General features: G+C 37.8%; 1 protein-coding gene across 1 annotated transcript in view; it reads right to left on the reverse strand.

Annotated features, from left to right (window-relative positions):
• Positions 1-26,566, reverse strand: part of NID2 (nidogen 2) — an 891,289-nt gene that overhangs the window by 376,166 nt on the left and 488,557 nt on the right. The window contains exon 12 of the mRNA XM_044074330.1: positions 19,487-19,612. Coding sequence (XP_043930265.1) covers positions 19,487-19,612 — 126 coding nt within the window. The remainder of the gene's footprint in view (positions 1-19,486; positions 19,613-26,566) is intronic.

A 26,566-nucleotide genomic window follows, 5' to 3' on the forward strand; every position in this document is an offset into this window, starting at 1 on the left:
ATTGTCCTGCAACTTTAACTTAGCTTTTATTGGCGCATGGTCTGAAATAGTTACTGGATGTATTTTAAAGCTTTCATTTAAATGCCTAATGTTGTGCCTTTCAGCTTTTCCCGGTTAGGGGTCGCCACAGTGGAACTCCAGTCCGCTAATGATTGGCAGTAGATTTTTACGTGCTGAGTTGCCAGCCCTGATGCACAACCTTCAACGAAGGTACGCCCATTCACGCATGTCTCCACACAGAAGACGCTCTAGCTGAGAATCGAATGGGACAACGTCTTACTGTGAGGCGACAACGCTATCACAGCACCACCACTGCAGTATGCTCATGTGAAATGCAATTTTTATTAAGTCTGACCTTGGGGAATAATATGTTAATTCTGTCTGTGCTCCACACATTAAATTCACATCTTCCATTTCAAATATTCTTATGTAGTTCTTCAGAAATCTAGCCTTTTTTCTTAAATTTTCTCTTCTAAAGCCCCCAGTACATACTCACAATTACTAAGTGCTTTCACTTTGGACTGATTGACACTCATGAATAAAATGTTATGGACAGCAATGATGAAGTAAATTGTGTTACAATCACTAGACATGGATTTACTGTTTACAATTTTACTGCACTGAACATTACTGATGCATATTTTGACTTATTTAAGAGAGGTTTTTCTTTTGTTCGTAACTTTAGATATGATATTATTGATGTATTGATTAGCCTAAAACTTTATGTGTGAAAACTTAATTTAAGAATGTTGTTCAAAGACCAGAGGAACAGTACTTTTAATGAAAATACATTAGCGAGGAAAAGTACTTTCATACCTCCTGTTAATGCTGAGACCATGTTATTTGAAAGAATTTGTGAATGTGAAATCCGGAACCTTTTGTCTAACCCCAGCCACAGATTTGAAAATATGTCTCAGGACGAGAGAGAGAGATTCTTGCCAAATTGGCTAGTGAACAGGATTTAAGAACAAAGAAGCTCGACAAGGGGGTGTGGCTTGGTGGCTATGACACAGTTGGACTACACTTCTAGAATGTTTGATATTTTAAATGACAATAATACTTATTCTAGGATTTCTAGAAATGAATTGAATAGGGCTTACATGAAGACAGATTATTTTCTTTTAGATGCCCTTTTTCAAGGTGTGATTGACGGACCCTTGTTTGAATTTTTGAGTGTGAACAATCCTAAGCTGGCAACTTTGTTTGGAATCCCAAAGATACACAAAAATGCGCACGATCCACTGTTTAAACCCATAGTGTCAACTCGTGGGTCTAAAACGGAACCCCTGGCAGCACTAATAGACAACTGGGCTAGTGCAGCTATGTTGGAGGTTGATCACATCTTGAGGGATTCTTGGCATTGTTTGGCTAGACTTAAAGGTACAGAAAATATTGACACTTTTTCATTTTTGACCATTGATGCTGTCAACTTGTTCTCTGTGATCCCACATGAGGCGGGACTAGCGATGTTCCAAGAGAGTTTACACAAGAGTTCACAAGTTTCTACCAACAAGATATTATTTCTCACAGGTGTTATGGAAATTGTTTTAAAAAACAACTTCCTCTTATTCGAGGGTGAAATTTACCACCAAACATCTGGTGTGGCTATGGGGGCCAATGTGCCCCCATTTTTGCAACCTAGTACTCCTTGAATAGGCAAGAAGATTTGTGTTTGGCTCTGAATTAAAGGATAAAATTGTTTTATACAATCGATTTCTGGATGATTTACTTATCCTGTGGAGGGGATCTGAGCAGGAGGCTACAGATTTTGTCAGTTATTTGAATTCCACTACTGAATTTTTTAAATTCACGAGCACAAGGAAATCCAATGAGATCGATTTCTTGGACATCAAGTTGTTCAAGAACCAAAGGAACCAGGGCCTGTGTAGCACTATTTTCAGGAAAAAGTCATATTCAAATAGTATGTTGCACTTCAAGAGTTGTCACCCTTCACATCAGCTAAAAAGTATAGTTAAGGGTCAAATGGTGAGATTATCTCGCCTTGTGAGTGAAGATGTTGATTTCACCAAAGAACTGTACATTTTAATAGGGATGTTTTTGGAGAGGGGATACCCCCTAAGTATGTTGATCTAGATTAAGAAGGAAATCTTGAGTAACAGAAAAACATCTTTTCTTCCTATCTTGACTGAGGGTAATATTCAAACAAATTCTGGACCCCGACAGATGACCACAGATGTAATGGTCCTGCGTTACAATACTGACTCTCAAAAAATATGCTCTATTGTTAAAACCTGGAATGTTTGCTTTAGTGAAGGGACTAAGCAACTCTTTGGCAGCAAGCCTAAAATAGTGTTTAGTAGGGGAAAGAACATCAAAAATATACTAGAATCGAATTTCAGATATAGTTACGTTTGCCTTATGTCTAAATGTGGGATGTACAAATTTTGTAAATTCATTAATGATGGTCCATATGTAACTATAGTGAATTATGATCAAACTTTAAGATGCCCAGGGAAATGTAGTTGTAACACCACTCTGTTAGTTTACATTGCCAGTTGTGTGACTTGCACGTCTTTCTATGTTGGTAAGTTAAAAGAGAGAATTGGGGGAACATGTCAGGGCTATTAAAAACAAGGATTCACACAGTGCCCTTTATATTCACAGTACTCAGTGTGTTAATTACAAAAATTTTATTTATTTTTTTTTGTGATCAATAAGGTCCGGCAAAATGACAGGGGTAGTGACCCTAATATGGAAGTGGCAATAAAAGAAAGTAAGTGGCAGATGACATTGAATGCTACAGTATCACTGGGGCTTAATGACAACATTTCTTTAGCTCCCATATTAAAGCAAAGGGCTTGTGTGGTTTGACTGTTTATGTTAATCACCAATTACGTTTAAAATGGAAATATAAAAGTTCAAAAGTTCAAGCACTTCTTGTTCTACCTGTGTTTTAAGATTTGAATGAAAAAAGATTTTCACATACTCTGAAAGGCTTTTATATATTTTTTTTAACAAAAGGTTTTAATGTCTTAATGGTTTGTGAACTATGTGTTTTCATTGGCCAACTACTGTATTTGGATAATTTGGGAGGGTACTTAAGCTGTTATTCATTATTTGAATTTTACAACTCTGATGATGCCTATGGAAACCGAGGTGAACGCGCTTAGTTGTTGTGGTATTTGCCTCCGTTTGTGTGATTAAAGCAGTTTTTTTTATCTCCAGTTGAGCGTTGCGACGTTCTTCATCATTTTTATTGGTTTTTGCCTTTTGGCCTTGGATATTTTCACATGCTCACAATTGCAAATCAGTTTCCTGTCTAAATAGAAATAATATTCCCTTCTGAAAGATTATTTATTCCAGAATTCTGCTAAGCTCCATGATAGCTGTTTTAAGTGGAATATAAATGCATGTCATTGCAATCCTCCTTCCCTGCCAATGCTACAAATCTCTCCATATTGTCTTTTCTCTCCTCTTTTATCACTTCTGGAGCCCTCTAGTAATCAATAATATTACCTTGTTTCCTTTGTCTTTGACACTCTGTTGAATAACCATTATGAAGCCTTTCTTTGCCAAATTCATATACTCATTTTTACCCAAACATGTCTCCTGTAAAATTACTGTTTGCACCCTACACATCTTAATACAGGTCAGTACTCTTTGCTTTTTATCCATATCTGCAATGCCATTGACATTCCACAATAAAACTGATGTGGCACTCATTCTAGTAAGAAGACATTACTTTTACATATTCTGCATGGCAGTTCCTTTGAATACATATTTAATTATTTATTTACAGTTTATTAACCTGGTAGGCAAGCTGGCTCACAGATGGTTTTCAGTCATGACCCAGGCACAGTAAAGTACAAGTTATTAGTCATTAGAGGAACAATAATTACATGCAGTATGGTTTAACATTGTAAGATTTAGAGAACTAGATGCTTAAAATTAATAACATAATAGAGCAGTGCTTAATATTTGTAAAGGTAATATAAATAACAGTAAAGGATTAGAAGTAGTAGTTTTTAAATGTTTACATGTAATGAATAAGTTTGTTTAAGATATAATAAATCAGAAATAACTGAGAGAAAGTTTAGAGATTAGCAAAATTACATGTTGGATAAGTAGCTTAAGTTGAACAAAAACATTAGGATTATGGTAGGATTCCAATAATTAAGGGAAGAGCTAGAGTTGACAATAAAAATTATATGAATAATAAGTGTGTGTGTTGAACAATAGATTATAATAGCTTTAACATGCTTCTTGAAAACAAGTCATGCAAAAGATAGAACATATCAGTTAAGGTTAATTACACATGAACTAATAGAGGAACTAGAAACTAAACCTTGTGTTTAAGGGGTAAAATAAAACAGTTCAAGGTTTTACAGGACAGCTCACTCAGACTCTGCCATAGACTGCTGTGAGGGAAAGGTTAATTTGCTTTTCTTATTTTGCTTTCTTGTAATTTGTATTACTTCATTGCCTTCTTCTATTTTGCATGTTGTGGTGTATTTTTATTACACTGTGTTTTAATTGTATTCTGCTTTCAATTGCATATTTAAACTAGAAAGGAGATGAGAGCCGTCTCTCTCTCTTATGAGTCACAAAGAAATTAGAACAGGCCAATTACGGTTAATTACCTGTGAACTGAGGGAGCTAGAAACTAAATCTTGTATTTAAGGGGTAAATAAAGCTCACTCAGAATCTGCCATAAAATGCTGCGAGGGAAAAGTAAGTTTGCTTTTCTTATATTGCTTTCATGTAATTTATATTCCTACAGTGCCTTCTTCTATTTTATATATTATAGTATATTTCTATTCCACAGTGTTTTAATTGTATTCTGTTTACAGTTGCATATTTAAACTAGGAAAGAGACCAGAGCTGTATCTCTTGTGAGTCATACAGAAATTAGAACAGATCAATTAAGGTTAATTACCTGTGAGTTGAGGGATCCGCGGTGGTGCAGCGGTAGCATTGTTGCTTCACAGCAAGAGGTTCTCCTGTTCGATTCTCAGCTGGAGTGCAGGGAGTGCCTTTTTTGTGGAGTCTGCATGTCCTCCCCATGGTTGGGTGGGCATTTGAAAGACGTGCGTAATGGGCGTGCCTTTGTTGAAGGTTGAACGTCGAGCTGGTACCTCGGCGTTTGTGAAAAATCTACTGCCAATCATTAGTGGACCGGAGTTCCGCTGTGGCGACCCCTAACCGGGAAAAGCAGAAAGACACAACAACAACAACCTGTGAGTTGAGGGAGGGGCTAGAAACTCAAGCAAACTGATAAAGTATGTGAGAGATGCATTTATACAATGTTATTGGAGGCAAAGCTCTCACATAAAAGCACTCTTAATGTTAGTCAAGTTGTCAGTAGTACACATGGTGCACCCATCTCACACAGTACAAAGGAGACAGATAGACCCACATATGCTGAGGCACTTAAATATAACCTTGCTAAACCCCAAAGACTTCTTAGATGAACTACACATAACAAATGCTCTCAACAGCCCTGAATAACCCTTTCAGAACACCCACATCGACACATACATCTACATCCTATGGAGCATCTACTTCTCAGCCCATAAGGCAAGTCACCTCACAATCCAACATTCTGGTCATTTGAGACTCCATTGTGAGACACACTGATGCCCCTCTCATCAGGCTAAGGAGAAAGTCAAGGTCAGTTGCTTTTCAGGGACCAAGATCTGCTACACTATGCATGCACTGAGGTCACTGGACTACAGATACTAGTATGACTCAGTCATAGTCCATGTGGGAGTAAAAGACCTGAGACATACCTCCCTAGACTTTATGAAGAGAGACATCATGGAGCTCTCGGAATGTGTCCCAGGATGGTATGAGCTTGGTATTGAGTAGCACTTGATCGTCTCCAAGGATGATGCCAGAATATGAACAGATAACGAATGACTTTAATAATTGGCTAGTTTCTGGTGACTTTCATTTGTCAGCATGGAAGGAGGTGGTCAACAGACCACACTGCTTTCCCAGGGAAGATCTGCACCTCTCCCCTCTAAGCTTTTGAATATTAGCTAAAATATTCTCTGGCCTCATGGTGCCTTTTTTTAGGCAATGCCAAACTAGAAAAACTTATGACATAGCAAATCAAAACCAAGAAAATCTAAAGATGTTACTGCTCAATGCTAGGAGTCCAAATAAGAAACTCCACTCCCTACAAACTCTAGTCACACATAAAGAATGTTGACATGGTTTAAAGCTGTGGAGAGCACACTGGTAGTGCAAATCTATAATGTCTTCCACACATTTAGACTAGTTACTACACAGGCAGGGACCAAAGGTGCAGGCATCTTAATTTACATAAAAAGTAAATATATCCCCTGCCTGATCAAGCAGTATGACATACTTGAGCTTCTCCATGTTTAAATCAGCATAGGCAAAATCCTATACCACTTCATTGCAAGTTATAGGAAACCCATTACAAGTATTTAAACTTTCTGGAAACAGTCACCATGCAACCCAATACCATATTCATGATCAGCTTTAATTACCCCACTCTTAACTAAGAATCATATACAACACCAAGTGTATAGGCACATCGATTCATGGATTTGGTAAATACAAAATTCTTGTACCAGATTGTCAATACACCAACCAGGGGTGCAAACATACTGGATATGGTCCTCACTTATACAGGAGAGTGCAGTACAACCTCACAGTATAATGTACCCTTTGGTAATGTCAGACCACAAAACAGTCTTCTTTGAAGTAAAAATAAAACCCAACACCCCAGTTAACCCTGGAATGTTCAGGAGCTAAACTGATGTGAATGCCCTGCTATTATGTAATAACCTGGCAAAATGTCAAGCCCCCATAAATCCTGATACCACTGCTGCCTATGTGGAACTGTTCACAGAAACCCTATATAGAAGCAGCTGTACCCAACAGGAGTAAGTATAGAACTAACTCAAAAAACAAGCCACACCATTGGTATCATAACATTAAAAGGTTGTATAAAAGAAGGAAGAAAATCACAGCAAAAATTAAGAGGTGTAGCACCCAGAAGGGTAAAAGCACTCTCATCATCAAACTAAACAAATATCTCAAAGTTCAAAAAGTCTACCATTCTAAATAGTATGAAACAATGACCTGTCAGACTCTCTTGAATCGCTATTTAACCATAGCCTCCAAATACACTAGGTTCCTCAGTAACAGTCACCTGTCTGCACAAAGGTGGTCCATCTACAGATCCTGGAAAGTGCAGGCTCATAAATCTCACTTGTCTCATATGCAAAGTCATGAAAAGAATCATCATGGAAATTATTAATAATGACATAGGATACCTCCAGACACTGGACCCAATCCAATTTGGTCTAGTCAAGGGCAGGTCATGCCCACTCAACCTGGTGAATTTCTTTGAGAAGGTCACCACAGTAATGGATGAGGACTAAAATGGTTCACACTGCCTTCCTTGACCTGCCAAGGCATTTGGCATAATACCATACTTGGACATTGTTGATAAACTCAAGAGGTTAGGTATAAACCCTTATGTCTCCTGGTAAATAGCCAGATGGTTCACAGACAGGAAGTTAGAATTGTAGAGTCCACCTCTACAAAAGGCCAGTCATTAGCAGAGTCCCTCAAGGATCGGTCATGGGACTGCTCCTTTTTGACATTTACTTCTCTGAGGTCAAGGACAATGTCAGGTGCCTCTGGATGACCAAATTTGCAGATAATTGCAAATTAGGACAGTCACAGAATCCCCCACTAAGTCGTGTTCTCCAGGAAGGGCTGACACAAACAAATAACTTGTGTCAGAGTGATGGACTAAAACTAAATGCTAAGAAGTGCATAACAGTATCCTTCAGGAAGTCTTCTATCCCTGGTAGCTATCATATCAACAACACATCCCTAAGAGTTAACCCATTAGTCGGGGACTTGGAGACACACATAGACAGTATTCTAGCCTTTGACCATCACTTGTCTACATTAGTAAGGAACTTATTCTGTCTTGTGCAACTTATAAACAAAGGTAACACATTTAGGACCAAGGAGGTCATTGTTCCACTATATTCAGTATTCATCAGATCTATCATTAAGTAGAATGCCCCCTTTGGTATGTACCTAACCAGGCACATCCAACAAATGGAATGTTCACAGGCGTTTCACATTAAAAGAGTACAGGGTATAAATAATGTGTCCTATACAGACTGCCTCAAAGCCTTATCTCAGTATTCTGTCTCCTACAGTCTGTGAGGAGAGATCTATGCCTGGTATACAGGGTATTATTAGACTCCATCCTGATGAACCTCCTGCATACCCACAAAACAAACATCACCAGAATTACCCATTCTAAAGAATGGACTTGAACCTTGTCTGTGATAGGTATGTATCCCAGAGACTACCCATTCTCTGGATAAGATTTCTCATCCATGTGTAGCAGAGTTCTTCCCTAACCCAATTCAAGTGTAACTTGCACAACTGGATGGGGAACAGGAAATCCATCCCTGGTTTGGCACTTATGTCAGTAATGGACACAGGCAACCTGTAAATGTTTCACCTCCCAGGCTTCTGTTTGTAAATGTTTCATCTCCCAGGCTTCTGTTTGTAAATGTTTCATCTCCCAGGCTTCTGTTTGTAAATGTTTTATCTCCAAAGCCCCTGCTTACACTTATCATGGGTACCAGAACTTGTCAGAGATTTAAAATGCATGGCTAGGCTTAAAAAGGCCCTAGTTTTTGTTAGCCTAGTACACACATATGAACCTATGAATCTATAAGTACTATTAATTTCACTATGTAGGTGTTTGCTTACAGTAACTTTAAAGGAATTTAGACTTTGAATGGCATTCATGTCACTTGCAGTGTTATTCTACATGGCAGGTCCCGTACTGGAGAAGGCTCTTTCACCACTGACATTCTTGAACCTTGGTTGAAGGTGTGTTGAGTCTTTTCTTGTGTGCTTCTTAATAGGAAAGTAACTTTCTTAGTTAGAAGTAGCCTTTTCAGAAGGGAGCAGTTTCCAGTTTGGAAGATTTTGTAAATCAAAGAAGCATGGAGTGAGATAACTCTCTCAGTTATAGGCAGCCAACTAACTTGTTTTAGGAGTGCTGGAAACACACATTTCCAACTTGCAACTTACATGCCCACATTAAAGACTGCCAGGCTGATCTTGTATACAGTTGCTGCTTCGCATCTCTTTTGAACACGTGTCACATATTTCAAGATGTTTTGCTTCAATAACAACACTCAAGAAACAACAAACTAAATATGTTTTGAAATCTTCTAAACCCCTTTTGACTCACAACAAACATATATAATTATATGCACTTTCCAAAAAGGGAAGTTTCCCCTCCATATAGGAACAGTTGCCTGAAACTGACAGTTACACCCACTGGCTTTACATCTAAAATTAGTTTTACTCATGATGGAAATATACACCTGAGCTTACGTTCCCTCTTGCATAGATAACACCTGCATTTGTCCAGTCTATATTTCCCTCCTAGATGTGAACATTTTTTAGGCTTGAGAAAAAAATGCACTGGGTACCCTTACATGAATAACCTAAACTGCCTATTGTTAAATCTAATATTTAAGCATTAAGGCTGCCAGTGGTGCAACTACCTGCAAAAGGATTGATTTCATTTAGTATCAAATTTTCACTTATTTTCACTAAACTGCCCACTGGTTCACCTTTAATTACTAGTCATCATTTTTGTACAAATGGCTCAGATCACATTATTCACTCATTTGCTGATTAACTGCATGCAGTTTCAGCTGCTGGCACATGTTGATCGAAAAAGAGGGAAAAAAGAACAGCCAATAGTGTTACTGATGCAAGACACAGCCCGTTTTGAATATTGGAAAACTACAATTTTCACATTTTTCATTTTCTAGTGTGTTTTCTTAGAAAGAAAATCCCTTGTATGCAGCATAAATTAAAAACATTAATCTGTAATTTCATTCATATTATTATATTTCAATACACATACAATATGATCAGTACACTTTTACATTTTCACCAGTATCTCAAGATCACATTATATTGGAAACCCAGTCTTTTTAGCCACTTCTTCATGCAAAAGCACAGTCCTCATGTCCGAACTGAGTCTTAGACAAATGACACTTTGAAGTTCTTCCATTTATTTACTGATTTCACACTCTTGCTGGCCTTTTTCCTCATCACCTCAGCCATCCAACATTGACCTTTGATTCAAGTCCAAGGTGCAACTGATTTTTCTAGTCAGCTCCTGGGATTTTTTTTTTCTGTCACTCATTCGTTTTCCTTTGGCTTTGCTGTTGTCACAAGAGTGAGAAGCACAGTTTCCTTCAGCTTTCTGGCCTATTCATGGGTGGGTAAACTTTTTTATTTCTTTCTTAGTCTGCTCTGCAGCCAAAAATGCCTTTGATTCTCCAGGAAAAATATTCCAAAAACAATTGTATACAGCAATTTAAGTCTCATACCTGCCTCTAGAAATTCCCCGATTTCAAAGATAAACTTGTTTCTCTTTTGTCTGGTGTACAGTGAATAATCATTTTCCAAATACATTTTGTTGCCCCTAATATAGCAATAATTCTGGGTGTGGGTAATGTTTTACCCACGGTTGGCGTGGTTTGGTCCCGAGGTAAGCGAGGACCAAACAAAGCCAACCGCGGGTAAATTTAGCATTACCCACCCAGAAGTGGGTTATTGCTATTATACCATGACATTATTTAAGAAAAGAAACGGTTACTTTTCTTAAATAATGGCATAGTATAATGCCTGTTTACTGCCCTTCCGCAGATGTCTGGCATCCGGGCAGTTCTGATGTACCGCGCTACTGCGCGGTACATCAGAGCTGTGAGCAAAGGAGAAAGCAAGATCTCCGTTGCTTTTAGTCTCGCTATGTTAAATGAGTTTAACATGGCGAGACAGTTAAATAAGCAACGGACATCTCCGCTGCTTATTTTATCTCGCTATGTTAAACTCATTTAACATAGCGACATTCGAAAAGCAACGGAGATCTTGCTTTCTCGCTTGTTTTAACACAGCCTCGCTATGTTAAATGGGTTTAACATAGCGAGACAGCTTTAAAATAAGCAACGGAGATCTCCGCTGCTTATTTTAGCTGTCTCGCTATGTTAAACCCATTTAACATAGCGAACAGTGTTTAAAAACGAGTTATACTAATGGAAAAAGTCCGGGCGACGGACCTTTTCCATTAGTATAACTCGATTACAACACGCTGGCCAATCAGCGTGCACGTTTTGGGGGGATCATGGTATAATTTTTAATATTTTCCCTTTTCCCAATATTTTTGTCAAGAGCAGCTCTTTCTGCTAGTATGACTGCATCTTTACTAATATGTTGCTTTTTCATGGCCACATTTGGAGATATTTCTCCTATGTCTCATATATTTTAAACTCATCTGAGTGCATTTAATGTATTATTTCCTCTAAATTACTGGAAGCTTAATTCCAGGGGCGGCTCGTGGCATAGGGCTGCCGGACTGCAGCCCCCTCAAAAAGAAAAAAAGAAAGAAAAAGAAATGAAAAAATAAAAAAAATATTTTTTTAAAATTCGCGGACTTCGCGCATGCGCATAGACCGAGTCCCGGCTTATCGGTCTATGCGCATGCTCAGGGCAGCCCGGCCGCCCCCATAGGGGGACACAAGGAGCGTCTGTGCACTTTTACAGTGCACAGACCCGCCAGGATTATGGGACGCATCCGGACTGCAAGAGGAGCAGCAGGGACTCGGGACAGTGCCTCAGGGATCTCGTCGGCTCTCTGGATGTATTCATTCAGGTAAGGTGCCTTTCAATTTACAATATTTATTTTTCTTTGTGTATGGTGCTTGTGCTTTACTGGAGTTTGTGTGTGTGTGTGTGTGTGTGTGAAAATGCCCCAGGTGCTTATGGTGGTGTGGTAGGGAATGCCTCAGGCTTGAACCCTGTACCCTGTATGCAGGTGTTAAAGACTTGAGTTCCCTACCCACCACCATTTGTAAAAAAATTTCAGATTTTTACCTCATATTTGATCTGATCTGTTCCTCATAATATCTGTGGTTTGTAAATGTTGTAATGCTTGATATTTGATGGTGTAGTAGTAGCATTGTTGCCTCACAGCTGCAGGTTCTTGGGTTTGATTCTTGGCTGGGGTTCCTTCTTTGTGGGGTCTGTATCTTCTCCCTGTGTTTGTGTGGGTTTGCTTTTGTGCCCTCCCATGTTACAAAGACATGTCTGCATTATTTCTTCCTGGGCCTCCGCTGAAAATTTGTTTATTTGTTCCAAGTCAGACTGTCCTGATTAAAAATGTTAAATAAAATTGATAGGCATTTGAATTTCAGACTTAAGGGTTTCTGAATGTTTAATTCCCTGCGTATTTGATGGTGCAGTGGTAGTATTGTTGCCTCACAGCTATAGGTTTTCTGGTTTGATTCTTGGTTGGGGTGGCTTCTGTGTGGAGTCTGCATCTCCTGCCTGTGTTTGTGTGGATTTGCTCTGGTGCCCTGCCATTTTACAAAGATGTGTCTGCAGTTTTAATCCCTCGTCTCTGCTGAAAATTGTTTTGTTCTGTCCATGATAAATTTGACAGGCATTTGAATTTCAGACTTCAGGTTTCTGAATGTTTAATTCCTTGCAGATTTGATGGTGCAGTGGTAGTATTGTTGCCTCACAGCTATAGGTTTTCTGGTTTGATTCTTGGTTGGGGTGGCTTCTGTGTGGAGTCTGCATCTCCTGCCTGTGTTTGTGTGGATTTGCTCTGGTGCCCTGCCAATTTACAAAGATGTGTCTGCAGTTTTAATCCCTCGTCTCTGCTGAAAATTGTTTTGTTCTGTCCGCAGTAAATTTGACAGGCATTTGAATTTCAGACTTCAGGTTTCTGAATGTTTAATTCCTTGCAGATTTGATGGTGCAGTGGTAGTATTGTTGCCCCACAGCTATAGCTTTCCTCGTTTGATTCTTGGTTGGGGTGGCTTCTGTGTGGAGTCTGCATCTCCTGCCTGTGTTTGTGGTTTTGGTTTTGTGTTGGAAATTTCTGCAAATCTTTTCCTTGCCCATGTTTGTTATGTTTTTAGTTTTAAAAAGTAGAATGCCCCCTTTGGTATGTACCTAACCAGGCACATCCAACAAATGGAATGTTCACAGACGTTTCACATTAAAAGAGTACAGGGTATAAATAATGTGTCCTATACAGACTGCCTCAAAGCCTTATCTCTGTATTCTGTCTCCTACAGGTTGTGAAGAGAGATCTATGCCTGGTATACAAGGTATTATTAGACTCCATCCTGATGAACCTCCTGCATACCCACAAAACAAACTTCACCAGAATTACCCATTCTAAAGAATGGACTTGAACCTTGTCTGTGATAGGTATGTATCCCAGAGACTACCCATTCTCTGGATAAGATTTCTCATCCATGTGTAGCAGAGTTCTTCCCTAACCCAATTCAAGTGTAACTTGCACAGCTGGATGGGGAACAGGAAATCCATCCCTGGTTTGGCACTTATGTCAGTAATGGACACAGGCAACTTGTAAATGTTTCATCTCACAGGCTTCTGTTTGTAAATGTTTTATCTCCAAAGCCCCTGCTTACACTTATCATGGGTACCAGAACTTGTCAGAGATTTAAAATGCATGGCTAGGCTTAAAAAGGCCCTAGTTTTTGTTAGCCTAGTACACACATATGAACCTATGAATCTATAAGTACTATTAATTTCACTATGTAGGTGTTTGCTTACAGTAACTTTAAAGGACTTTAGACTTTGATTGGCATTCATGTCACTTGCAGTGTTATTCTACATGGCAGGTCCCGTACTGGAGAAGGCTCTTTCACCACTGACATTCTTGAACCTTGGTTGAAGGTGTGTTGAGTCTTTTCTTGTGTGCTTCTTAATAGGAAAGTAACTTTCTTAGTTAGAAGTAGCCTTTTCAGAAGGGAGCAGTTTCCAGTTTGGAAGATTCTGTAAATCAAAGAAGCATGGAGTGAGATAACTCTCTCAGTTATAGGAAGCCAACTAACTTGTTTTAGGAGTGCTGGAAACACACATTTCCAACTTGCAACTTACATGCCCACATTAAAGACTGCCAGGCTGATCTTGTATACAGTTGCTGCTTCGCATCTCTTTTGAACATGTGTCACATTTTTCAAGATCAATAAACTGCTGAGGATAGGCTCCAGAGTCCCAGACAAGCATAAAAAATACGAAGAAATCTTAGCTGAGCAGTACTACTTCATTATAACTCACACTAGCGCTTTCACGAAATGCTTCATCAGGTGTATAAAACATAGCAAACACCTACACCTTAAATACAAGGTAAAATAATCACATGACTTACTCTAATTAATTTATAAAGGCACCATTATAAAACTGTATTATAAAAATAGTTACATATGTATTTAGACAAATAATAAAGAGGTTTGATAAATAACACTTAGCCATACATAAATATATATATAAAAAATCTATCTATCAATAACCAGAGAAAAGCATCAAAAAATAAGACATAGATTATCTAAATAGAGCTCTTTTGCTAAGTACAGGTTTCATTGGCACATGATCATTTAAACCATGTCCTTGATTTGCTCTTAACATCACTATCCACTTGGCCTCCGTCTCTTCAGTTCTAGCTCTAATATCACCCACCCTTAAATTCTCATACGTCCTAGATAGAACCATAAACAAGAATTTATGTTGTTCCCCTTTACTTAAAACATGTTTTGCTAGGGCATTATTGCAGCTACCTTTACCAATATGGTAATTATGCTCCCTTATTCTATCCTTCAAAGCACGATCTGTCTTGCCAACATAGAAACATTTGCAGATGGTGCAGATAGCTAAATAAACCACGTGCATGGTTTCACAATCTGCCTGTACCCTAACTTCATATACTTTGCCAGTGTCTGGATGTACAAATGATGTCTCTACATTAATATACCTACATTGTGAGCATTTACCACATGGTCTAGTACCAAATGAATTTAATCTACACTTCATTCCTTTAACATTACAAAGTCTCCTTTTCAGATTTTTCTTATTCTTGTAAATTGAGGTCTAGGGCCTATAATCTCACTCATCTGTGGGTCTGTCAACAAAATACCCCAGTGTTGATTAATAATATCAGTGTATCTCCTTACATCCCTTGAATAGGGTATACAGACCTTAATTTTATCATCCTTATCAATCTTATTGGAAGGTTGTTCTGAGAAGTATGGTTTGGCTCTAGACTCTCTCAGTTGTGAGACTTGTGTAGCACTATGCTCTATTAGCCTATGATCATAACCTCTCTCTGTGAGTTCATTGATTGTTCTAAGCTTCTGCTCTTCAAACTCACTATTCTTGAAGCTTAATCTTGACGCTCTGTAGAATTGATTCTGAGCTACATTTCTAAAGACGTACTCTGGATGCATACTATCCCTTGCTAGAAGACTGTTAACATAACAGTCCTTCCTATACAGTCTGGTAGATACCATACTGGTATTATCCTTCTCCACAACTATGTCTAGAAAATTAATACTTGTCTCTGAATAATTTAAAGTAAATCTTAAAAATGAGGTAGTAGTGTTAATAAACTCGACAAAATTCATCAATTCTAAAACTGAACCTTTCCACAAAATGAAAAGGTCATCTACAAACCTTCTATAGAATAAAATCTTATCTTTAAAAGGCCCTTCAACCAGGAAATCCGTTTCCCATTTCATCATGACTGCATTAGCATAGCTGTTCGAGCATGCACTCCCCATCGCCACACCATTTTTCTGCCAGTAAATCTGGTCTTTAAATAAAAATACATTATTCAAAAGCACTAGAGACATCAGCTTAATAAACAACTCAATATCACTTATACTGTATACTGTATACTTGCATAGATAACACCTGCATTTGTCCAGTCTATATTTCCCTCCTAGATGTGAACATTTTTTAGGCTTGAGAAAAAAAATGCACTGGGTACCCTTACATGAATAACCTAAACTGCCTATTGTTAAATCTAATATTTAAGCATTAAGGCTGCCAGTGGTGCAACTACCTGCAAAAGCATTGATTTCATTTAGTATCAAATTTTCACTTATTTTCACTAAACTGCCTGCTGGTTCACCTTTAAATACTAGTCATCATTTTTGTACAAATGGCTCAGATCACATTATTCACTCATTTGCTGATTAACTGCATGCAGTTTCAGCTGCTGGCACATATTGATGGAAAAAGAGGTAAAAAGGAATAGTCAATAGCTTTACTGATGCAAGACGCAGCCCGTTTTGAATATTGGAAAACTACAATTTTCACATTTTCCATTTTCTAGTGTGTTTTCTTAGAAAAAAATCCCTTGTATGCAGCATAAATTAAAAACATTAATCTGTAATTTCACTCATATTATTATATTTCAATACACATACAATATGATCAGTACACTTTTACATTTTCAACAGTATCTCAAGATCACATTATATTGGAAACTTCCAGTCTTTTTAGCCACTTCTTCATGCAAAAGCACAGTCCTCATGTCCGAACTGAATCTTATACAAATGACACTTTGAAGTTCTTCCATTTATTTCCTGCTTTCACATTCTTGCTGGCCTTTTTCCTCATCACCTCAGCCATCCAACATTGACCTTTGATTCAAGTCAAGGTGCAACTGATTTTTCTAGTCAGCTCCTGGGATTTTTTTTTCTGTCACTCATTTGTTTTCCTTTGGCTTTGCTGTTGTCACAAGAGTGAGAAGCACAGTTTCCTTCAGCTTTCTGGCCTATTCATGGGTGGGTAAACTTTTTTATTTCTTTCTTAGCCTGCTCTGCAGCCAAAAATGCCTTTGATTCTCCAGGAAAAATATTCCAAAAAATATTCCAAAAACAAAAGTCTCATACCTGCCTCTAGAAATTCCCTGATTTCAAAGATAAACTTGTTTCTCTTTTGTCTGGTGTACAGTGAATAATCATTTTCCAAATACATTTTGTTGCCCCTAATTTTTAATATTTTCCCTTTTCCCAATATTTTTGTCAAGAGCAGCTCTTTCTGCTAGTATGACTGCATCTTTACTAATATGTTGCTTTTTCATGGCCACATTTGGAGATATTTCTCCTATGTCTCATATATTTTAAACTCATCTGAGTGCATTTAATGTATTATTTCCTCTAAATTACTGGAAGCTTAATTCAGTACCAAAGCTGAAACCTTAACTGTTTTTGCTAACAGCTGCAAGGTTCTTCCCCAGCAGTTATTTTTCTTCTTTTCTAGTTGATTTTCTCTTACTTTCTCCATTTTATTTCTTTGCCAACATCCAGACAGTGTATTGTCTAATCAGTAATTAAATTTTACACAAAATTGTAGATGCTACGTCTGTTATGGCAGCTAAGGATATGTGGGAAGAGACTAAACAAAAGATAATAAAAAAACTGAGAATCTGGAAGCTCTGTTTTATGGATATGGATAAAAGCAGTGAAAATGTTTTAGTCTCTTTAATTTTATACACAGGGTAGGCATATTTTTATCAACCTGAGGAGAAGTTGTGGACAGTAATTAATAAAGTTGAAGGATTTTATCTGGGAGGGGAAGAGGGCAAGAGTCAAGCGGAATAAGTTGATCCTTCCAATAGAGCAATGTGGTTTGACCTACACAGTTAAGGCTGCTATACACAGCACAAGCAGGAAGCTATAATTCAAAGAGGAAAGGGATGATGATGAAACAGGGGAAGCTCAAGGAAAAAAGGAGAGACTGGGATTTTGGATACAAATCCTTAAGGAAAATAACAATAGCCATACAAATATTCATAAAATAGCAGAAAGTATTCAAGAGCTAGGCCAACACAGGAATGAAGAAAGGAGATTCTGCCAATAGGGATGTCTGCATTTAGGGGTATAGAGAACAGGCAAGAGGGGAATGGAATTTGGTAGAGAAAACTGGCAAAGGACCCAAGGTATTGGGAGCAAATAATTAGGAGGGCAAGGTAATAGAATGAGAACAGTTCAAGAATGCATTTGGATTGCAGGGTTGAGATTGCCTTCCATATCAAGGATTGAATTAAAGTATAGGCAAATAGAAAGGAATGGGGAATCCTAAATGAAAGACCAGCACTGGTAGAGTTTTTAGCTGAATCTAGAACAGAAGCTACTGTTGAAAAAGTGTACAGAATATTGCATGATAACTATAGGAATCAGTTAGAGGAGGTTAGAAGAATTGGGAAGAGACACTGGATAAGCAATTCACAAAGAAACAATGGGAGGATATATGTATGGCTATCAAATATGCGACAGTCTAGAAGATTTAGATTTTTGTTTGGAAGTGTTTGCATAGGTATTTTATACCCCAAGCAGACTCCAAAGAACTTTTCCTCAGGGAGATTGCAAATGTCGGATATGTAATGTGGAAGAAACAGGTAATTGGGAACATATTTTTGGGGAGTGTAATGAGTTGGGAGATTTTAAAAATTCCCTGCAGACTGCTCTGTCAGAAATACTGGATGAGCAAATAGGTGTAACTAAGGAAATTATTATTTTTTTGAGCTGTGATACAGGATCTGAATTGCTTAGATATAATAAGGCCTAGCTATGTTTAATTCTGGTGGCTGCCAGACAACAATTACTAGAAAATGGAAATCAAAATCTAAACTAACCATATTAGAAGTAGTGAATACAATAACAGAGATAAAAGAACTGGGAGTGGGGTCTTCAGGAAAGGGTAGGAGCAAATTACATAAAAAAATGAAAGTTGTGGGAACAATACATGCAGAATAATGTTCTGGAGGAGGAATGAGGCAGGAATTGAATTACCTGTGTAATGTTCACTTGACAATAACTATATAGAAGATCTTAAGAGATGTATGATGTTTGTAACTGAAAATAGGCCAATACAGTTTTTCATTTATACAAAGATATGATTGCTTATGTCAAAAGTGATAATTCAATAAAGATGTTTTTGTTAAAAAAATGATAGGTGCTACTATCTTTTTTCTAAAGATTCTGTTTTCACACTGGAAGAACTCAAATCAGCCTGCTGATTGATGTGCATCCATCTTCAAAGTTAATTTTATATTTAATAATAAAAGGTACAGAAGATAATAACTAATGAGTGAAAAAATAAAATGTATAATATTTAAAATAGTGCAATACTGCAGAACCATGTATCATTATATCAAATGCACAAAATACATCTTATTAGCTGGATTTTATAACACATTTTAAAAATATTCACAAAAAAGTATTCTCTGCCTTGCGATTTATACTGCACCGAAAGACAAGGCTACATACTTATTGGTTAGTTGTGGCCACAAAGCAGATCAGACTGCAGAATTTGTGCTGTGACTTCGGTTTCAACTCTTCTGAAAGGTCTAGTGTATATAAGGACTACACATATGCTGTGAGTGATTACATCTGAAAGAAAACATTCAGGAAGGATGCAAATGGCAAATAATTATAAAATTAACTAAGCAAAACTGATACTCTTAGACAAGAGTTGAATAATGAAAATGATACATTTCAGAAGTGAGGTAACTACTGTACAAACAAGAACTGCTGCTTTAATCTATCTCTGGGGTAAAGAAGCTTCAAAACAGAAGTATTGTAACATATAAAATGCCTCTTACCAGCTGCTGGTGCACACTGAAAACCATCTCCTGCATATCCTGGATTGCACAGACAGTAAAACGTGCCTGGAGTGTTATGACATGCTGCATTTCTGTGGCATCTGTTTCCAGTGCATTCATCAACATCTGCAAAGCAAGAATGGCACATGGTTATCCCCTGCTGAAAGAGATGCACTGCAGAAGCTTTGCTGCATCATAGCCATTTATATACTCAGACTGAAAGGGCAGATTCTAAAAGAAGGGTGACCAAACAGGCACACATCTATGGTACTGTGAGATTTGGAGCAGAATGGAGCAAGATGGAGGAGTGGTTTAGGTTAATTTCATAGCAATGTGGTTAAACCACTTGAATGAGGCTCTACTTTTTTAGATGAAAAAGTAATTCATTCTGAGGGCAGAGAACACAGTGATCTGCTAATGTTCTGTTGGAAGGATGTCTCACAGTTTGGGTCCAAATATGAACAAAGCATGTTATGCGGATAAAACAATTTCTGGGCCTATTTAGTATTTGGGCATTACTAGACTACAGTCTGTTGTACAGGCACTGTAAGCCAGATATTATATGCCCCTCCCTGTCCCAGCCATTGAAGAGGAAAAAAAAACAGGAAACAAAAGTCCATTCCATGTTATTCATTAGAAGAGCATAGAGAGATAGAGAGAGAGGGAGCGGAAGTCTGTTTTTGCTGTTTCTGGCTCTCCAAGTCAGACAGATATACATCCCCTCCTTGCCCCAAAAAGGTCCATTCTGCACTCTTCATTAGAAGAGCAAAACAACAAAACAAACAAACAGCTGTACTAATGGTCCTAAACATTTGAACAAAAGACTTTGCTCAGGTTAGTGGTTGTGTTATATTTAAGTGGGTTAGTGTTGGGGTTAGCATTGACAGTTTGTCTGTCAACCCAAAAAAACTTGTTTATTTGGTATTCTTAGTTAAATGAGGGGACTTCCCCCATATGATGAGTGGGAGTACTGTTCTTGATAGAAATGGGACTTGTCCGCTTACGTAGACTGTTCAAAATTGTCCCTTACAATTCTTCAAATGTAAGTTTAGCTGATTCAAATGTTTTTGACATTATTTTGAGTGCAGATACTGCCCTCAGGTATAATTCTGAGTGTTTAACATTACTTTCCAATTTGCTGTACCCCAAAAATAGAATAGCAGGGCCTTGCATACTGACATACACTTGACCTTTATGCCAAAACTATTTCTTTGCACAATGCACACTATATGACTTCCTTAAATAGAATCATACAGTCAGTCCATATTTTCACTGTTCTTGTTCAGCATTCTTAGAATGGCAGCACCATGAACTATTTACTTGTCTCAGGAAGACACAGAGGTAATATTAACTCTTCTGTACTCCCCAAATCTCACATTTGCTGGGATTCCTCCCTCACTCACCATCTCTGTTATGTAAGTGCCAACTTTCCTGTCTATTACGCTGTGTTGCCTGTTCAAATGTCTAACAACTCAGACGGAATAAGCTTCTTTCTACGGGCCAAACAATGTATCAGATGAAAAGACAAACCTCAAAAGGAAATAATGACAGACTTCAAGGAAAGTCAAAATAGTTCAGAGACAGAGCGTTTAACACATGACACAGGCCTACTCAAACTGTGCTGCCTTTCATCCAACATACAGAGTAAACGGAAACAAAAGTGCTCCCTGGTGAGTAACTTACTATTCTCATATAGCAATCCTTTTATTTAAACCTCACTGGCGTGACAACATTATTTTTTTGGGGGGGGGGGGGTGAACACCACTGCAAGTATTAAATCAGCATTGTAACTGGTGATTTCATCTGTTATAATGAGTTGCCTTTCACCTGGGTCAGGTTTCACAAGACAAATGAACGTACCCTGTTATCAAACAATAAACAAACAAAATCTTAAAATCAGAGTGTCTATAAAACAGTACAGTGTGACTGTTGACAATGTATATTACAGATGGAAAAAATGTTGCGTAAATCAGATACTTCACACTAATGACTTTTCTTTCTAAAAGAACTCTTTGTTTCAAGCAGAATAAACACAAAGAAAATTGTGGAGTATAGTGGGCTGTAATAGCAATTACTTCTCCTTATGTTTATGAAATCATTCACTGCATGAGTACAAATAGCATCTAAATACAAGGGAAAGGCATACAAGTAAACCAGACAGCACAAAAAGCAGTTTGTGGGCATCTACAGGATAAAAACTAACCAGACGAAGTATGGAAAAGCAATTTATAACAGCAAAATAAAACAAAAAACTCAGTTTGCAGCTGTATACAATACAGTTAACAGAAAGAGTGGTTTATAAATATGAAAAAAAATGGTAAAGAACTGCACCAAGTCCTAATAGTAGAAAAAATGCATTCAGTAGAACTGTTAACAGCAGACAACACTATATTTAATAAGAACAAGCTTTCACAACCACCTCATTTCTTCCTCAGATCCATAAAGGGTTGAAAAGAGAAAAATAGCAGCATACACAGCATGTCATGACAGTCCACTCAAATAATTAGTCTACTTAATTTCTTAAAGAAGCAATGTCGTACCTGGGCCTTAAATGCAAAAACAAGCTGGAGTAAAAATGCAAGTGCCACAACAGTAACTCAATGCTCACTCATTAGCATACTAAATACTAGTTACAAATTCAAAATAATTTTGTCCTGTTCAATATTTGTTTAAGAGAATGTATGACACTTTCACTTTTACATGCATTATATATACAGACATACACACACACACACACACACACACACACACACACACACACACACACACACACACACACATATGTGTGTGTGTATATATATATATATATATATATATATATATATATATATATATAGGTTCACTTTATAATTTTGAAATACTGAAATGCCGAATTTCAGTATCTTGAACTTATAAAGTAGAATGTTGAGAATCGCGAAAGTGCATAATTGCGAATCCGAATATCTCGAATTTGCAGTTATGGCTTTACGGTGCATTGTGTGCGGTGTTGTAACTGGATGGTATTTTGTGTTATGTATGTATTTAGGTGTAATTTAAGGTAAGTAAGTGTTTTGTTAGGGTTTTGTGTGGGAGTTTGAGTGTGTGTGAATGTGTTTGTTAGTTGTACGTGTGGGTTAGCGTAGGCAGGTGAAAGTATGGATGTGTAAGTGTTGGATGTGTTGGTGTTTGTATATGTGTGATGTTTTTGTATGTGGGAGGGGCTGTAGAATGTGTGGGTGTGAGTTTCCTTTCTGTGTGTGCTTGTGGGATCTCGGAGTTGGTATATATAAGTAGGGAGGTGTGGGGTGCCGGGGGCTTGCCCCCCTGCTTATATGTAGTGTAGGTTGATTTGTTTGTGTTTTTGTGTTTGTGTGTGTTTTGTTTGTTGTGGTTTGGGGTGGATGATGTATGTGTTGTGTGGTGTATGGTGTGTTTCTGTTCGTGATTTTGTGTTTCGTGATTGTGCAGTTTCGGGATTTAGGCCGTTTGACTTTATGGTTTAGAAATACTGAAATTTGGGATTTCAGTATTTCGAAATTATAAAGTGAATCCATATATATAGTTCAAACTCAAATATAAGTTCAGGCAGCGAGCTGTGGGGAGAGAACAAGAAGGAGGGGAGTTAGGACTAGGGGGTGTGGTTAGAGTTTTGGTTTAGAAAGTGGCAAAGGATTTTCAAGGTTAGCAATCAGGGAATTTGGGTTTAGGGACAGGGTTGAAGTTTAAGGTTTAAGGATTGTGAAGGGAGTTTTAAGGTTAGGCATGATTAGTATTTATGTTTAGGGAGGGGGGATCACAGTTTTAAGTTAGGGGAGCAATTAAGGACTTTAGCATTAAGGAGGGGGAGTGGCGTTTTAGAATAAGGGACTGAGGGGTTAGGATGAGAAGTAGCTGGGATATTTTGGATTAGGATTTAGGTTCTGGTAGGGCCATGTTGTTTTTAGGATTGGATTATCAGAGGGCTATGTAGAAATAAGAGATCGGGCTAGTGGAAGTTGGAGTACTTGCTTTTTTGAGTAAGTGATAGTGAGCAGGTATACTGCAAGCTGCTAGCACACAACACCTATAGTAGACCCCACATATACATTTAACTCTCTATCTATGTATAGATATACACACACACACACAAACACACACACACACACACACACACACACACACACACACACACACACACACACACTTGTATACAACGCACATATAACTTTGTCTGCATATGATAATTTATTTATTTATTTATTTTATATTTGTTAACCGGGCTAGTCTAACTGGATATATTTCCATTTTCAGTAGAGGCCCGGGGAGAAAAGCTCCACATAGAGATAAACACAGTTACATAATATAACACAGTTAAATATTAATGGAGAAGGAGGTGGGAATATGCAAATATGCAGGAAGACATCACAAGCATTAATATTAACATAACATAATAGGATTCATCATTCTCACTCACAAAATAAAAATTAAACTTATTTCACATTATTTTATAGGAAGAATATATAAGGGAGAGTAGAAGAGAAAGAAGAAATATACAGAATAAATAGAGAGAGTAGATTAGTAAAAAATATACTTTCAGTAAAAAGAAATGCACCTAAAGGAGGAGAGGGAATATTAGAGAGCTAGCACTTATAAAGTGATGATAGTAAAGCTAGTAGAAGAAAAGAAGGAAGAAGGAGAGGGAGAGGGAGGAGTAGAGGGGATTATAGGGAGATCTAGTCGGGGTTACAACAGGGACATAACCATTGATTTTTAAGGTAAGTTCTGAGTTTTTGTTTGAACAGAATAGGATTTGGAATAGAAGTAAGTTCAGTAGGAAGTTGATTCCAGTGTTTACCAAGGGCGTTAGAGAAAAGGGAGTCACCAGCAAGGTTGTTGGATTTAGTTAAAGTTACAAGTAGTTTAGTGGAGGAACAAAGTGAGTTCAGGTTAGAGTAGGGGGTCAGAAGTTTGGAAAGTGCAGGAGTGTTATTAGGTAGATAGAGAGCTCTTTGGACAAAGGAAAGTTGGGAGAGAAGCAACATATTTTCTAATTCTAGCCAGTGAAGTTGCTGAAGGTTCAGGCAGTGGTGAGTTCTAAATTGATTGCCAGTTACAAATCTAGCAATACTGTTATAAGTGTTAGCCAATTTTGAGAGATTGTTTTTCTTCAGATTAGTGTAAATTGGTGAGGCATAGAGAAGAGTTGAAATAAGGTGAGAGTGGGCAAGAGTAGCTTTGGCTGCCGGGGTTAGGAATGTTCTAATTCTGTAGAGGGAGCCAAGTTTTCTGTTTACAGTTTTAATGGTATTATTGATGTGACAATCATAGGTAAGGTTGTTGTCAATCATGACTCCTAGCAGTTTGGTAGTGGAGTCAGCTGATATGAGGGTGCCATTAATAGATGAGATGGAGAAATCTAAAGTGGGAGACCTAGCAGTAGGTTTAAAGAGGAGGAGTTTTGTTTTTTTAGCATTCAAGAGTAGGCAGCGTTTTAAGAACCATGCTTCTACTGTGTGGAATACATTTTGAGTAATAGTTTGTAGCTCTGGAATGTTTTTAGCTGAGCAAATAAGAGTGGAGTCATCAGCATATTGTATGCATGTAGCTTGTGGAATAGCTGCTTGTAGGTCGTTTATAAAAAGGGAGAAAAGGAGAGGCCCAAGAATAGAGCCTTGTGGGACACCGAGAGAAATTGGAAGGAGAGAGGAGAGTTTGTTTTCCCAGAGGACTGCCTGTTTCCTGTTAGTGAGATAGGAAGTAAACCAAAGGATAGCATTAGGTTCTAAAGCAAGATATTCTAGGATTTTTATGAGAAGGGGGTGGTTAACCATGTCAAAGGCTTTGGACAGGTCAATAAAGAGTGCAGAGGAAAGAATGTTATTATTACGGTTTGTGTTTATAAAGTCAGTAAAGGAAAGAAGAGCAGTGGTAGTACTGTGAAATGGCCTGAAGCCGTGTTGACAGGGAGTTAGAATGTTATTTTTAGTTAAGTAGTTCATTAGTTGGTAGTGAACACATTTTTCCATGATTTTTGCTAGGGGAGATAAGAGTGCTATAGGCCTGTAATTAGAGTATTCATTGGAGTTACCTCCTTTATGTAGGGGTATAATGTGTGAGATCTTCCAGATGTCAGGTATGGAACCTTCATTAATAGTTCTATTGATAAGGATGGATATGGGATAGGCTATAACCTTAGCTGCTTTTTGGAGGTATTCAGATGGAAGTTGATCAGCTGATGGGGTACAAGGTTTAAGTTTTTGGATGCATTTTGGATGAAGGTGGTAGAGATAGGTTGTAGAGTGAAGGTAGGTTGAATAGAATCTGCTTGAGCAGGGATGCTAGAATTGTCAAAGGAAAGGTGAGAGGCCAGAGAATTGATAGTATTAGTGAAGAAGGAATTGAAAGCATTGGCAGTTTCATGGGAAGAATTTTTTCGGATCCAGAGGGAGGGGGTGGTAGTTTGTGCGGGGTGAAGAAGTCTATTCAAGGTTGCCCAGAATCTTTGGGGATTATTATGATTAACTTGTTGGAGGTTACTATAGTAGTTTTTTTTGTCTGAGATAATAGCTTTTTTAGTACTATTTCTTAAGTGTCTGAAGGTCTGTTGATCAGAGGGAGATTTAGTAGTTCTCCATTTTATCCAGGATTTGTTTCTGAGTAACATTTTTTGCCTTGTTTCCTTAGATAACCAGGGGGCGGATTTAGTTTTGACTCTGATAGTTCTTTTTGGTGCATGATTATCTAGGATGGATAGGAATGTGGTGTTAAAATATTGAACTGCTTCTTCTAGAGGAAGAATTTGTAGAGGTATCCAGTTACAGGCATTTAGTTCATTGTTAAATAGGATGGGGTTAAACTGTTTAGTACTACGAGAGGTTCGGATGGTAGGGACATTAGTAGCAATATTCTTCTTTCTTATGATATATGTTAAGTAGTGGTCGCTAATGTCATCTGGCAAAGTGCCGGTTTGGTATTGTAGCTGTGGTTTATTAACAAGAATCCAATCTAGTATACTTTCTTTATTGTTAGGTTTATTAATTCTAATGGAGAAATTTATAGTCTGTGTAAAGCCATGGAGATTAATATGAGAGACTGGGTTATTAGTATTAACTGATGACCAGT

Source organism: Protopterus annectens, chromosome 6.part0 (genome assembly GCF_019279795.1).
Source record: "Protopterus annectens isolate FY-2018-M chromosome 6.part0, PAN1.0, whole genome shotgun sequence".
NCBI lineage: Eukaryota > Metazoa > Chordata > Ceratodontiformes > Protopteridae > Protopterus > Protopterus annectens.